This window comes from Vanessa atalanta, chromosome 7, assembly GCF_905147765.1.
Source record: "Vanessa atalanta chromosome 7, ilVanAtal1.2, whole genome shotgun sequence".
Classification (NCBI taxonomy): domain Eukaryota; kingdom Metazoa; phylum Arthropoda; class Insecta; order Lepidoptera; family Nymphalidae; genus Vanessa; species Vanessa atalanta.
This window is the reverse complement of record NC_061877.1, coordinates 1,539,327-1,554,661: the sequence shown is the minus strand read 5'-3', so window position 1 is coordinate 1,554,661 and position 15,335 is coordinate 1,539,327. Positions and strand designations below refer to the sequence as shown.

The 15,335-nt window shown below is 32.8% G+C and overlaps 2 protein-coding genes across 2 annotated transcripts; one reads left to right on the top strand and one right to left on the bottom strand.

Moving 5' to 3' along the window:
- Nucleotides 1-230: 230 nt before the first annotated feature.
- On the top strand, nt 231-3,315 carry LOC125065132 (ras suppressor protein 1). Its single transcript, XM_047672581.1, has 6 exons — nt 231-394; nt 763-1,053; nt 1,481-1,563; nt 1,766-1,880; nt 1,973-2,105; nt 2,532-3,315. The coding sequence occupies exons 1-6, from the start codon at nt 244-246 to the stop codon at nt 2,617-2,619; spliced, it is 861 nt and encodes a 286-aa protein (XP_047528537.1). The 5' UTR covers nt 231-243; the 3' UTR covers nt 2,620-3,315.
- A 1,249-nt stretch (nt 3,316-4,564) lies between these two features.
- Nucleotides 4,565-13,650, bottom strand: LOC125065307 (nuclear envelope integral membrane protein 1). Its single transcript, XM_047672841.1, has 8 exons — nt 13,415-13,650; nt 13,061-13,182; nt 12,337-12,547; nt 9,675-9,841; nt 9,035-9,250; nt 8,543-8,667; nt 6,376-6,537; nt 4,565-5,711 (listed from the first exon to the last, which is right to left on the bottom strand). The coding sequence occupies exons 1-8, from the start codon at nt 13,485-13,487 to the stop codon at nt 5,549-5,551; spliced, it is 1,239 nt and encodes a 412-aa protein (XP_047528797.1). The 5' UTR covers nt 13,488-13,650; the 3' UTR covers nt 4,565-5,548.
- Nucleotides 13,651-15,335: the final 1,685 nt, after the last annotated feature.

The following is a 15,335-nucleotide window of genomic DNA, read 5'->3' as shown; positions in this document are numbered from 1 at the left end:
GTAGATTTAATGCGTTTTAAACCTTTTTTTAAAACATAACTGCTGTTATGTCTTGAAAAAAGGAACTAACAAGTTATATTTAGTTGTCTGTACACTTTAACATATGTTTTATCTACGTAGATCAATTTGTTTTATTTGTATTTTGTCCAACCAAAGCAAAGTAAATAAAAAACAACCAACTCTTATTGGCTAAAATGTCTGATATATTGTTGTCGCTCTGAAACGCTTAACGTACCTGCAACAATGAGTCATCCTCCGCCTGTTTCCTGTATTCCAAACACTGCCAAAATGTCGAAAGCTAAAAAAGTAATTGAAGAAGCGAAAGAAATAAACAATCCAGAAATTGATTTGGTGGATAAAGGGATTTCTAGCTTAGACGAAATACCTGGACTATGTGAGTTGGACTTTCTAAAACTAGTTTTCCCTTATATAGCGCAGAACAAGTTTTCGTACTTAGTTTGGCGAGTGTTTTGATTTTTTTTATACATAAATATATATTTGTGCACATAAATAAAATAAAAATAAATCCGATAAACTTGCTCAAAGAACAATATAAAATATTTTATTATTTTAAATTAATAGGTCGTAAATGAATTCCAATTTCGTTGATGATCTAATGCATAGAAGTTACGTGGGTTTCCAGAATGTAGTATTTAAAAGTATTTAAACCATGGAAAAATATCCCATGGCTACGTAACATCTAAATACTGATTACATCTTGTCCTAAGTAATAGTCAAACAATTATCATGTCTGGATTTCAGTTAGTCTCGAAAACATTACACGTTTAACACTGAGTCACAATAAGCTGCAAGTCGTTCCGGCTGGACTAGCGAACCTCATTAACTTGGAGATTCTTAACCTTGCTAACAACCACATCGAAGAGTTGCCAATAAGTTTGTCATCGTTGCCAAAACTTCGAATTTTAAATGTGTCGCTTAACCGGCTCTATACTCTACCAAGAGGATTTGGTGCTTTCCCGGTGTTGGAAATTTTGGATTTGACCTATAATAATTTAAAAGAGCAAACTCTACCCGGAAATTTCTTCATGATGGGTGAGTTTATTAACTTATGTTTTTGGAAGTGATAAATCCCTAATCATATTTATTAATCTATTGATTGAAATTATATATAATTACTTCTTATGATATTTTTTCCTTGTGTATTAATCAAGTGAAATGCTGAATGTATATGGATAGCCTATAATTTTTTTAATTCTGTTGATCCTACCACTGCTTTTTTATAATTTTTATTTAAATTGCTGGTTAGCAAAGCAAAAATGGACCAGTGTGTAGTGTGCAATGACGTTCCGCTGTGTCATACTTTTATCCCTGTATAATGTATGATAGTAGTGATGTTAAAAAAAATGTACCCAATTAACAGAGATAGATGAAAAAGGTTTTATATTAATTAATATTAATACTACAATAGGGCAATTTGGGATGAAAACTGTTATTAATTAGTCATAATTGTTTCTTTCAGAAAGCCTCCGAGCATTGTATTTGGGAGATAATGACTTTGAATTCCTACCACCGGAAATCGGAAACTTAAAGAATTTACAAATTGTAGGTACCTATTAATACTTTGATATTTTCCTTATGTAAATGTTGTGGTTTAAAATTCAAGGAAAATATGATTATTAATGTAATAATTAACATCAAAATGATTTAATATCTTTTAAAACCTTCATGAAACAAAAAATATTATTCATTTAAATTATTGCAATAGCCACGTAGTCATGAATAATATGTTTTTTATTAATTGTAGCTTTCAATGAGGGAAAATGATTTAATAGAAGTGCCAAAGGAGCTTGGTCAGTTGGCCCGATTGAGGGAATTGCATTTACAGGGCAACCGTCTTGTTGTCTTGCCACCGGAAATAGGTAAATCCGATTATGCAACTGAGATTTCGTTTATAAATGCCAAGTAAAATTTATGAACAGAAAACTAACAAATATATCAATAAAAATTTCAGGTACATTAGACCTTGCAAGTAATAAATCTGTGTTAAGATTGGAAGGTAACTTCTGGGTTCCACCAATCGAAGACCAATTGAAGCTGGGACCTTCACATGTACTTGACTACTTGCGTTCAGAAACATATAGAGTGTAAGTATTAGTGTCCAACAATATTCTATTTTTAAATATGCATATTTATAAAATTTATTGAATTGAGTTTCACTTACTATGATGAAGTGTTATAAATTGTTATTAAAATTTGAATAGTAGATACAAACAGAGTTGAAAGTATAATATAGTTATCATCATTTCATTCCTTCCATCATCTTAAAATTATCAGTAAGTACTAACCAAGTACTAGAGTACTAAATTTTTAGATTAGAATCTATGCTGATAAAATAATTGGTTATGTAAAGATGTTTGTGTTTTGCTAAGTATATAAAATTCAATAGGAGCAAATAATATATGCACATTGCACATATTATACTTTAATGATAAAAGTTATGTTAAGATAGTGTATATACAAAAAGAATTTGGATGAAATGGTAATAGTAGTTACTAAAATGTGTTTTGCAGACTGTACAGTCGCCACATGTCAGCTAAGCCGCCTCCGCCACCGCAGACACTGGACAAGAGCAAGAAAGCCAGCAGGGCTCGCTCCTAACTTCCTAGCTTAATATTTGTGTTTTCACTATCATCATAGAGTCATAATTTAAGCATAACATTTACTAGTATTACAGTTTTAATCTATACTAATATATATGCTAATATTATATTCGAAAGTATCTAACTCTGTCTGTGTTGCTTTTTCACTGCCAAATCACTGAATCAAATTTGATAAAATTTTGTATGAACCATGCTGGAACCTCATGGAAAGAAGTAGACTACTTTTTTATTGCTAACACCTGACAACCGATCCCTAAAACACAAGAAAAGCTGCGGGAGACAATTGTTATGAATTGTTTTAATGCAATGACATGTTAAACATTTCTCAATTAGTAGTGAGCTGAATAGCTCACTACAATAAAGAGAAACAAAGTTAATTTTGCTTTGTAACATTAAAACAAGATTCTTTAAAGTATAAATCAAGATTGAATCAAAGATATTTCAATTTGTTAAATGCCAATTTTGAAAATGAAATGATGCTAGTTATTAAAAGACAAATGGTATATGACATTAAAACAGTGAGGCTATTTGGTAAGAAACAGTAGAATCTCGACAAAAATTGAAAATAATATTTATTATGATTACAATTTATCATAATCACAATGATATCATATATGTGGAACTAAAAGCCATTAAAAGATTTTTCTTTTTCTCTCAGTTTTAAGCTTTTAATCATTCATACATAAAACTGGCATAAAAAAAATATTGGGAATTTAATGTTAATAAGAGATTGATAAATATAATGATTTTAGAGGCCACTTATTTTGTGGCATTTAACGTATAAAATATTTCAACTATATCAAGTTTGCCATAATGAAAGTAATAAGGTTACTAAAATATTACGAGGAACATAATTAAATAGTAAAATGTAATAGTTTGACATGCATTTAAATAGTTTGAAAGTGGTCTCTATAAGTGCCATAATTTAATGATATATAAACAAATTGTTATTTATAAAAAAATTACAACCCGATCACTACATCTGTGCACTCGGCGTCGATGACGTCATATCATTGTTCTGGTATGGCGTGAAAAACAATTATTCCTTGAAATATTAAAAACTAACCTTTTATTTATATAATGTTTGGAATAATAAATTATATAAAATAACAGGGAGAGAAACTAAAGGGGAAATATTGCGAGTTGTAATTTAAAAATTATTGATATATCAACTAAATTTTAAATTAAAAAATATACCGTCTTTAGTAATTAAAAATTTATTTGTATCTTAAAATATAAGGAACACAATAATTGTTATATAAAATCACACAAATTCATATATTTATTAAACACGAACACATGGTGCTAACTTAAATGTTATTTTGTCAATTCATAACATCTTTGTAATACAATAATTGTAAGAAATAAATAATAACTAACAAAACGAGTTTTTGTGCATCAACCAAATATTTGGAACGAATCCTCAGTGGTTTTCTCTGTGAGGTATATTTACTTTATTAAAAGTAATGTTATGGCAATGCTATGAATGAATATCTATGATTATAAAACCATTTATTCTAATTACCAACACAGTAAAAAAAACTGAGCATAAAAATTTTTTTATTATGAACATCAGTCACTCAGCATCTGATAAGAGAAGGATTTTTGGAAATTTCAACTTTAAAACTTTAATTACTTGGGTAACTTTGTGTAAATTTTACTTGTGGACACCTGGATATGTATATTGTTTAATAATACCGAGCTCTAAATAAGTCCTTATTCCTCGAGATGGCTAATTGGACAGAATATGTCAAGGCCAGTCATTAAGCACCTCTGGCTTTCACATGCATTTTTAATTATTATTCATTTTATGCCTGGTGATAGAGGAAAACATTGGTATCGGCACCGGATATAGCTATGCCACAAGTGCATACAAAACAAAAGCTTATTCCTTGGCAGGAGATAAGGTCATTGTGTTGCAGCATAATAATACAAAAAAATTATAAATTAATAAATATCAGAATTCGCATTTAACGTTAAAAAGAGCATTCTTATACGTTTTAGCAAATTTTATAATAAACTAGTTGTTACGAGAAACTGAAGCCGAGATGAAAATAAGGCTTATGTCGCTATGTATATAAATGAAAAAGTTCCAAAGAGTTCGTTTAGCCGTTTACATTTCATTTGTAACAAAATATACAAAAACGTTTTAAAATTCAATAAACTAAGTACAAGTTTAACGCATGAGCTTGTTTAGAATTTGGTCGTGTAACTTGTCTATTGTAACTGAGATATAAGTGCCAATGAAGGCAACATGCTAATTAAAAATATAATAATCTAAATGTGATAAATGAGATCTAATATCCATACTAAAATTATCAAACTGGACGATCATAGGAACAGTAGTTCCTCGGATTAGTCCGATCAAAATACATAAGATTTTTGCTGTAGGTTTATTGTTGAAGGATCTAGGTAGTATTAACTTGTTATTTAACAGAAAAAATTAAATTAAACGCGGGTAAACTGTCAGTAACAGTATTATAACACTAATTTTGTAGGAATTAAGAAATAAATTTAGCTTATAAGAAAGTATAGATACTTCAATTTCAATAAAAACATAGTAATGTCAGAGTTCAAAATGTCATTAAAGTGAAGTTATTTTAAGACACAGATAATAAAATGTATACAACAAAAAAAAAATCAGACTTTTTAAGTATGTAGTAATAAAGTAAAAAAATTGTGACTGAAAATTAAATGAATATTAAAAAATACTTGAAATTAATATGAATAAATCCATCCTTCGTAGATGCTTTATTTGTTTACGTTACGCAAATCACGTTTAAGAACCCCCTAAAATCCTTCAAAAACGAGGCGATGTCCGGAGAAACCGGGACGAGCCTAGTCCAACACGACTTCGTCACTTCGACGACCAATATTTCGAGAATCGTTACGTTTTTATTAGAATCACCAATCGATCGAAAATTCATTCAATCCTCGTCACCATACTCCGACGAGTCGTCATCGGATATCTCCATATTCCTGGTGGAGTTCGCGACCGGCTTCGAATGTTCCATCGAGAACGCATACGATTCATAGTCTATGACTTCGTCGTCGTTCAGGTGTGAATTACCTTCCACGAAACTCGCAAACCTGGAAGAAATCAATTTATACAATCACTGACGTGCCCTGAATAAACCTAGACACTTATTCCACGCGTCCGTGTAAGGAATGTATCGATTAGTAAATATTTGTGTATGTGTAAATCTCAGGATTCGATTAGTTTCTAATAGGCTATTTGACTGGTTTTTAAAATCAATTTTATATTATTTAGTAGAGGTTAAGGAACCCAGTAGTTTTTTTTTAATTCTAGTATATATTTGCTGAAAAATATCAAATTAAAAATACCATATTTAAATAGCGCGCGGAAACGCTACCGTGATAATATGGCACTGCAATGGGGTCGTTGACGTCACTTGCCTGTATTGTAATCTGTGGCACATATAATCCGCATACAGTAGGCAAACGAGGTTAACAAGCAAGTGGCGTCATCATAAACCCGACTAATCAGGATCGTTTTGTATCACATGACAAACGTTTGAAAAAATGCGTTTTTATTTATAGATTTTTGAATAAATTAATTATTATTTTCAACTTTCGTTAATAAATAACCATTTTTAAACTCATAATTTATACTGGTTCCAATAATTGACTCTTTATTTTTCGCATCGTCAAATAGCCTATTATATATTTGACGGCACGTCGGGTCATGCCGAACGTGAATACAAAACGTAGATGCAACGAGAGAGGCGCCGACCGCTTGGCGTCGTGCAGGCGCAGCATGACGCTCCACTGCTGGCAGTCGGGGCTGGCGCAGTAGCGGCGCAGGCCGTCCAGCGCGCGCTGCGTCTCGCGCGCGCCCTGCTCGTAGTACTCCTCGCTCGACAGCAGGCGCGGCTTGGGCGGGAAGCGGCGCCGCCTGCGGGCGTTGTATTCTTCATGGATTCATTGCGATTAGCATAATATCAATAAATAAATTATTGAATAGAAATCTTGACCCCCTACGATGTAGAATATCATATTCATATCGTTGATCGAGCACTTAAATATGATCTACCTACCTGCTTATAATGATCATTATTGCATCATTATTTATGCATGATCATTATTTATGCAGCGGTTTCCTATAGGCACGAGAATTATATTCATACAAATATTTTTAAATTCCATGTTAATATATAATTTTGTAATTTATAAAAATTCTCCAAACCATAATTCCGATCACCTTAATTACTTTAATGAATTATTACGGTAAACATATAGCTGGGCTGCCTTTTAAGTCGTGTAGGTTGCCAACCTCGCGCGATTATTAAAAAAAAAATATGGTATTTTTATCTTTTTGAATTTAGAATTCAAAAACAAAAGAATGTTTTCAGATTGGTCGTAGTTAGTAGTAGTTTGATTGTATCGTCTATTCAAAGGTAACGACGACTTCAGTGTTTTGAGGAGATCACTTCTGTGTTTAGTGATGCAGCACCATGTCTTAGGACTGTAGAACGCTGGTATTTATAATTTCAACGTAGGTATTCTAGCCTCTGTGACAAGCCACGTGAAGGTCGTCCAAAAACCGCCATGACGCACAAGAATAATGTCGAAGCCGCGCGGCAACTAATCCTCGAAGACTGTCATGTGAGATACCGTGAAATAGAGGCATACGTGGCCAAAGGGTGGTCACGTCGCCTTTATTGTACAAGAAGATCGCAAGACGGTTACCGCTGACTGGTATAACACTGTTTGTTTGCCACAAGTCATCACCGAATTTCGAAAAAACTATTCAAGACATATGATACTGCACCATGCCGATGCAATTTCGCACGCGTTCATCTGCCTTACAGGCCTGACTTAAGCCCAAACGATTTTTTTAAGTTTCCCAACATTAAGCAAAATCTTAACGTATCAGCTCACTCGAAGAAGCCGTTGACGCATACAAATCGGCCATTTTGACTACCCCCACTTCGGAGCGGAATAAATGTTTTAAAAACTGGTTTGAACGCATGCAAAAGTGTATTAAATATCGTGGAGAATAATCTATTAGATTATCTATACTTATTTCAAACGACACAACTTAAATGGCAGCCCTCGTATAGTGTATGCGTAAATATTTGTGTTTGCGATTTCGTTAGTTAGAAATTACATTCGCAGTGACGTGTTTTAAGTGTGTGCAGCCCCGCTAAAAATAACCGTCTTTTTCGAACGGCGTTTTTTTACGCGACTTGCCATGGAGTGAACTAAAGGAAATCGTCACGTAAGCTTTATGCCTCTTCCGGGCGACTTATCCCTCTCTTTCTTTTCTCCCTGTCTCTTTCTATCATCAACGGTTTTATATATTGTTATGTATGTCACATTCGGTCAAGGGTACAGACACTCAACGGAACGAAAAGCGCGCCTACGGTTAAGAATTTGACTTCGATGTAGTTCGGTGCTAACTTCTGCGCGCTTTCGACAGAGGCGTGAAGGCATCGCTCGGGTCGAGGCAGATGACTTACTGCAACGCATTGGCCGAGTGAGGTCACGGAACTGTCCTACCGTTACTGAAGTGCTGAGCGTTTTCATTCTAATTTGAGTACTTTGTGTGTGAACCTAATAGTGTAATAAATTGTAATTAAATATTAAATAAGTGTTCTTTGTATTATTTACACGACGACCCACTGTGAGCCCACACGACTAACAATAATAGTGACAATAGATCTGATGTCCCTCCGACATGTATAAACTATTTTTTTGTTATTATTTTAATTCACACAAAATATTTCAGTGAGAACTTTATTTATCGTCATTTATTTATTTTCATACATGGATGATTTATTTCATTGACTGTTTTTTAATACATATTATATAGCAAAAGTGATTACGTTCCAACTTTTTTTGTTTTAATATTCAGAGCAATAATATTCCAGAATAGAAATATACGTGTCATAACTCACCAGAAAGCCTGTATGTAGTAGAGAATCGATTTCGGGAAATACTTGGTTCCCAGCGTGATGACGGTCACAGCCGTTGATGCTTCTTGATATTGACTGCTGAATATAATCACGACCACGCCTACACCCTGCAATAAACCAATAGTCAGTATTGAGGATCTCAAACAGTGACTATTATCAATGAATCCTAATATCATAAATTCGAACGTTAGTTTGATCCACGTTAATTCATTCTAATTAAATTTTGCATGTTATTAAAAAACAATTTTTAATTACACCGAAGAAATAGAACGTCTCACACGCAGGCGCACACGCACGTTTATAGTGTACGCACGCGGATGGAACGAATAAATTATTTCCACATGTCTTTCTAACAATTATTTAACCGATCAGTATGATTTTTCTACCATTCATTTCAATTCATTCTTTTTATCATCATATATCTCTACGTGTTCATTCATTCGAATGAGTTTGATTAGTTGTCAAAGGAATTACCTGCAAAGTCCACATGACAAGATTTTTGCTTCTCTGATTCTTCGGTGGTCCGATTCTGTAGCAGACCACGAAACTGATGAAGCCAGCCATCAGAATATACCAGAAGATGTATGATTGATAAGCTGCCATGATGCTCCGTATGTTCTCCCAAATTTGCTGCACGAGATACACCCCTACCGTCCAACCGCCGATTAATAAGCCATAGGTTAATGTTCTCTGAAATCAAATGCGTAAAACATTTTATTTTCCTGGCTGTATAACCGATTTCAATTGCACAAAAAGAGCTATTAATAAATAAACGACAATGACCTTGATTTGAAAAAACATTATTAGCATTATTGGTCGAAATTTAAATAAACTGTGGAAATCATTATTTCTGGATTTGTGGAAAATGAGAAATAAAATAATTATAATCCGACCAAATGTATTCTTCTTCGTCTATCTAGAAGCTGCTGGGGCTCATTTTGCAGACCCTCACCTTGTTTGTGTCGAACAATACGTATCACACTCGTACATTAACATTGGGGGCGAATAATTACCAAGACACTCATTATCCTGGATAATGATTTTGATTTTAACACTTTCAAAACTAAAAACAAAGTACTTTAGCGTACGAGAATGTACGATAAAACATACATACCCCTGGTATAAACCTACTTATGTAGTACACGAGAACCATGAACGATGCTGATACACCAATTACGATGCCGCAAAGGTAGAAGAATACCGGATTGCCGCTCAAGGTACGAGACATAAATATAAGGGCTGCACCCACAACCATCATCAGAACACGCCAGAGATCCACCCCTGGAATTATCGCGGTCATTATTAGTGGTTCCTTTCAATATAGAGGAGTACAAAATAATTATTATATTTATTCAAGCCTGGTCTTAGTAAAAACAGGTTTAACGGGTATCAGATACAGTTACACAAAATTTTTTGAACATCGGAATATAATATATATTTTTATTTAATCATGAACATTACACACATTATGAAGACATATTTAAATCTATACTAATATTAAAAATTGGAACGTATCTCTGTCTGTTTATCTTTCATAGCCAAACCACAGAACCGAATTTTATGTTATTTCGTATGAAACAACTATATAACCCAAGTGAGGACATATATTTGATGCCAATATGCCTGACGAAAAAACCAAAAACGCGAGTAAAATCACGAGATACAACTAGTCTCATATAAAGAGCGGTGTTATTTTATTGAAGTATGTATTCAATCAGTTTACGCATCATTCATCCGATTTAGTTGATACTATGATCAGCTATTGTTGAGTATACAGTTTTTTAGTAATAGTACCATCTGTTAGAACTAATAGCGCACAAGTTGAATCCAAAGCAAAAAAAAAAAAATTAAAAAAAAAATAGAAGCGCGTTTTTAGCGCAATCATACTTATATTGTCATTGGTCACATTGGTCACAAGCCTCAGATATATAATACATTTAAAAAAAAATGTTTCCTAATTAGGTAAATAATTTATGTATAGTTTCATTTAAGGTATAAACGAGGTCACTTTCAAATAATTGCCATAGTGCTAAAAATACACCTTATTTAAAATAGAATATTTTAAAGGAACTTTGTGACACTCGCTATTAAGCAATAATCATTAATGTATAATTATAAATCCGGTTATACGGCGGTCGATGAACTAATTTTACTATTTTGTTACGAACGCGATATCTTATGAAATGGAATAAATCGTTTAATACGCTTGTGATAGTGAATAGCGAGTTTATTTAGGTGAAATCTAAATACGTTATTTAAATTTTATCTTTAACAAGCATTTAAGTTAAAAAAAGAATGAGAGCTGAATAGAAAAACATATACTATCAAAATGTTAAAGTTACCGGTAAGGAAATCAGCAGTCACTCTTTTCAATCAATATCATTTATCACTTGTAATTACGAATATACGTAATTTTTATTTTTTAATTTACCGCAACTCAGATCAAATTCACGCCATTCAGCCAAATCCATCTAAATAAATGCGAATAGTTTAATGATTCATGATTCCATTGTCTCATTGACTTCGCCGCGTTTTAGGGGTTGGTCGTCTGGTGTTGAGCATAAAAAAGAAGCCTTTGTCCTTTTCCTTGGATTTCAAGCTTACTTCAAACCAAATTTCATTAAATTCCGTTCAATGGTTTGGCCATGAAAACGTTAGGAACGAAGTTACTATCACATTTATAATATTAGCATAGAATTCTATTTTTGTATAATTTTTTTTTCGCTTGTATTTGCAATCAGCCCTAGAGCTATGAGCACATCTGTTCAGTGATGCTGTCATGCAAAGCGGCTTCCCATTGGAGGCACTACATCTGTTGCTCAGAGCTACTGCTGGTCTTCTAGCACTAAAATATGATGATGTTTTAGTCGTTTCACATATTTGTCTATGGTGAGTTGGTGAGCGAGATTTTTGAATATGGCAACACTAGTCCAGTGGCTAAACTTCAACTATATATTACAAATTGCTTTCAATATAATTTCATGATTCTATGGATTTACCTAGCAATATGAATTAGGAAATTCACTTAGTGTTTTACTTATTTACATGTAATTAAATAAATTTTATTAGTGCAATAAAACTCACCACCGGATAACCCTGGACTTCTTTCGGTTATGACACTATTAGGCATATTGAATTACTGTATTTTCTATACTGTGGTAATAAATATTTTCACTGACAATATTTTATTACTCATAACAATATAAAATTTTATAGTATCTATAATATTTTACATAATATATAATCTAATACATAACTATTGAAATTGAACATTGCACATGCAATTTCCACAATTTTAGTATTGTAAAATGCATAGGTGGTCTAGCTAAGAGGCTACTTGTTTATTAGTAACTACCATCCACAACCATTGATGATGCAAGAAATATTAACCATTCCTACCAACCACAAAAAGCCCTGGGAACCAAGATGTTATATCACTTGTGTATGTGTTAATGTGGCTCACTCACTATTCGATACTAAGTTTTGCAGTTTGTCACTAAAGTATGTAATGATTGAGTACTACAGCTTATTTAAAATTATTTACTAAAAATGACTCGACCACTAAACTAATCTTAATAAAGTTGTAGCAGGTCAAATTCAATTTGAGTCATTTAATTAGTATAATTTTAACTAGTTTTCTAGTAAGTGGCTGTAAGTTTTATGTATAAAAAGTAGCCTACCAAGCTTGCTTCATTTCAAATCCATAACAAACAGAAAGAGCTACTTTCACATTTATAAGACTAGTAAAAACAAATGAATAAGAAGTATTTACTTACTTTGAACATGTAATTCAATGCTGTGTTTTTCTTTTGTATTGACGGCCATACATGTTGGTGTGAAAATATCCAGCGACACACTCTTGTATGACTTCTTTTGAAATGGATTAATAGCCCAACCATAACTATCTTCTGTGTAATCTTTGTAAACTTGTTCTGGATTGTCACCGAGGTACTGGCTGAATTCATCATTTTTTATCTTTATATGGAACTGAAATCAAAAACAATAAAAAAAATTTGTTTATCATAAATAAATATGAGCCGAGATGGCCCAGTGGTTAGAACGCGTGCATCTTAACCGATGATTTCGGGTTCAAACCCAGGCAGGCACCACTGAATTTTCATGTGCTTAATTTGTGTTTATAATTCATCTCGTGCTCGGCGGTGAAGGAAAACATCGTGAGGAAACCTGCATGTGTCTAATTTCAACGAAATTCTGCCACATGTGTATTCCGCCCACCCGCATTGGAGCAGCGTGGTAGAATATGCTCCAAACCTTCTCCTCAAAGGGAGAGGAGGCCTTTATCCCAGCAGTGGGACATTTACGGGCTGCTAATGCTAATGCTAATGCTAAAAATAAATATTTAATGCAATAGCTTGGGGCAAGTTAGTATTACCAAAGTAAATATTATTTTATTACACTACTATTAGTCAGAAAAGTGAGGTTATGTTTAAATTATTGTGTTTTTAAAATGCACAAATACTATTGCAAGTATATTGTTACCTTTACAGTTTGCCACAAGGTTAATAAATTCTTTGGTGTTCCAGTGTAACAGTATATATCAATAGTTTGCTTCAACGGCTGCACATCACGTTCAATAGTAGCAGGCCCACTGAGCCAGTGAACTGGAAATATTAAATTTTTGAAACGCTATTCAAAACAATCATAACAATATTAAAAAAAAACATTATAATCGCAAATTTGGCTTATTAAAATTACTTGATTAAATAACCAAGACAATATCAACATGTTTCAATTGGTTTCGAAAATCAATCGGAACTTTGCCAAGTAAAATATTAATCAATATTGAAATATAAAATATTCAAAAGAATTCACTCGAACCGTGATTAATCTTACCGTCATAAGCTAGTGAGTTTACCCGAGTGATAACAAACAATATCAACACAATAAATCGTCCGTTAAATTCCATTATTTAGTAACACAGTTTATTCACAGATACTCTGTAAGTTAATCAAGCACGGTGCTCTTATAACACATCATTAATTAGATAATATCAAAACACTTTTCTTAATGAGCCCTTGAACGATCAAAAATATCACAAATCTTAATCTATCGTAATATTATCTTTTGGTTTTGACTTTTGACAATTAAACGACAACAATGTCAACAAATAATGCATTACTATTGACATATTTATCTATTCACGTTATGGTTATGATCTGTGGTGTTTAACAGATATTAAAAGAACTTTTGGTAATAAAAACATTTTTTTTTAATTCATATAGCATAAATTTAAAAAGTCCTTTGTTCGGTATTTCTAATACATTTTCCAGTAGCTAACTCTGTTAGGATTTTAATTTTCTGAACTAATAACTCTGCAAAAGTGCAAATCAAAAATTATACTGCAGATTCCGAAGTCCTGGATTCAAAATAATTATAAAGTTAAATAAATTGCAAAGTAGTAGTAGTAGTACTATCACTATTGCTGCTGCAAATCTTGTAGTTACAGGCCCAAGTACACAAAACAGAACATTTACTAATTATTTTATTTATTTATTTATTTACTAATTGTTATATAACATGTTACGATGTAACAATTATGCTAAGGATGCATACTTCGCAGATACGTCAATATTCACGTTATCGCTGTATGTGAAGCCAAATTTTTGGTAAGTCGTTGTCGGTAAGCTCTCGTGCATCAAACGTTTTTATCACGAGCTTTGCCGTGTGATCCGATACCGAGCGCAATGAGTAGGTACGAGGTATGTATAATTTCGAATGAATTGTAACGATAACATTTTAGGCCTTATTCATTCTTGGCTATTATTCTTATTATTATAAGGCCTAAAATCTTATCGTAAGTGTCATGAATAATTACGTTAAATTATTCATGAGACTTCACGTTAAATTATACGACGATGCATTGTAGCCAAGCTCATTCGCAGAGGAACAAGGCGATTTTTTATCGCAAGATTATTGTGGCGATAAGTGCGGCCTAGGTATTATATGATTTTATTGGCTAGTAGTAATCAATGGTAACCGATCGAGAATAGTAATTTCCTGCCAGCTGCCTTCATAATGATTGGGCTCGTGCAGTGTGTGAGAAGGGGAGATAGGGTCATAGGGAATCATAGGATGCAGTGGACCATTTTCTATAATTTAAAATATCTTACGCTAACGCACAAAAACAAACGCGAGTTTGTTTTATGTGAATAAGAAATATAAAAGAAGTTATTATATTTCTTATTTTGTTTCAACATACCCATATCATATTTTCGTAGTGAAATATTTTGTTTTGTCATTAAGATATGTGGATATTTGTTTGTTTTCTTTTTTTTTATCATAGGAATCAATGGGTCACAGTGGACTGCTGATGAATGACCTAAAACAACAACAAAAGTACAAATCCCTGGAAAACGATTACGAGGAAAACTAGTATCTAGTATCACATAGGAGAAACGATCTAAAGATGGGCAGAAATTAAGAGAATCAACAAGTTGATGTGGACAATCACCATAACGAAAATTATCACCAGTTTACTATAATGAAAATGATAAATCGAGAACCCAATCCATGAGGATCCTGGAGATGTCTTCCTGCGAAGAAATCATTCATCATGATCAAGTAATTATTTTATTTCTGTAGAGGAGGTTGTTTGAAGGTGAAGTTAATAAATATGAAACGGTTGCCAAAAGAGAGGTTTTATTATAGTTTAGTTTGAAGAAAACAAGTTTATAGGAGAAAATAGAAATGATACTGAAGCCTGTTTTTTTTAAAGATCTGTCAAAATTGCTTACGTCTAAGGGAATCCTAGTTT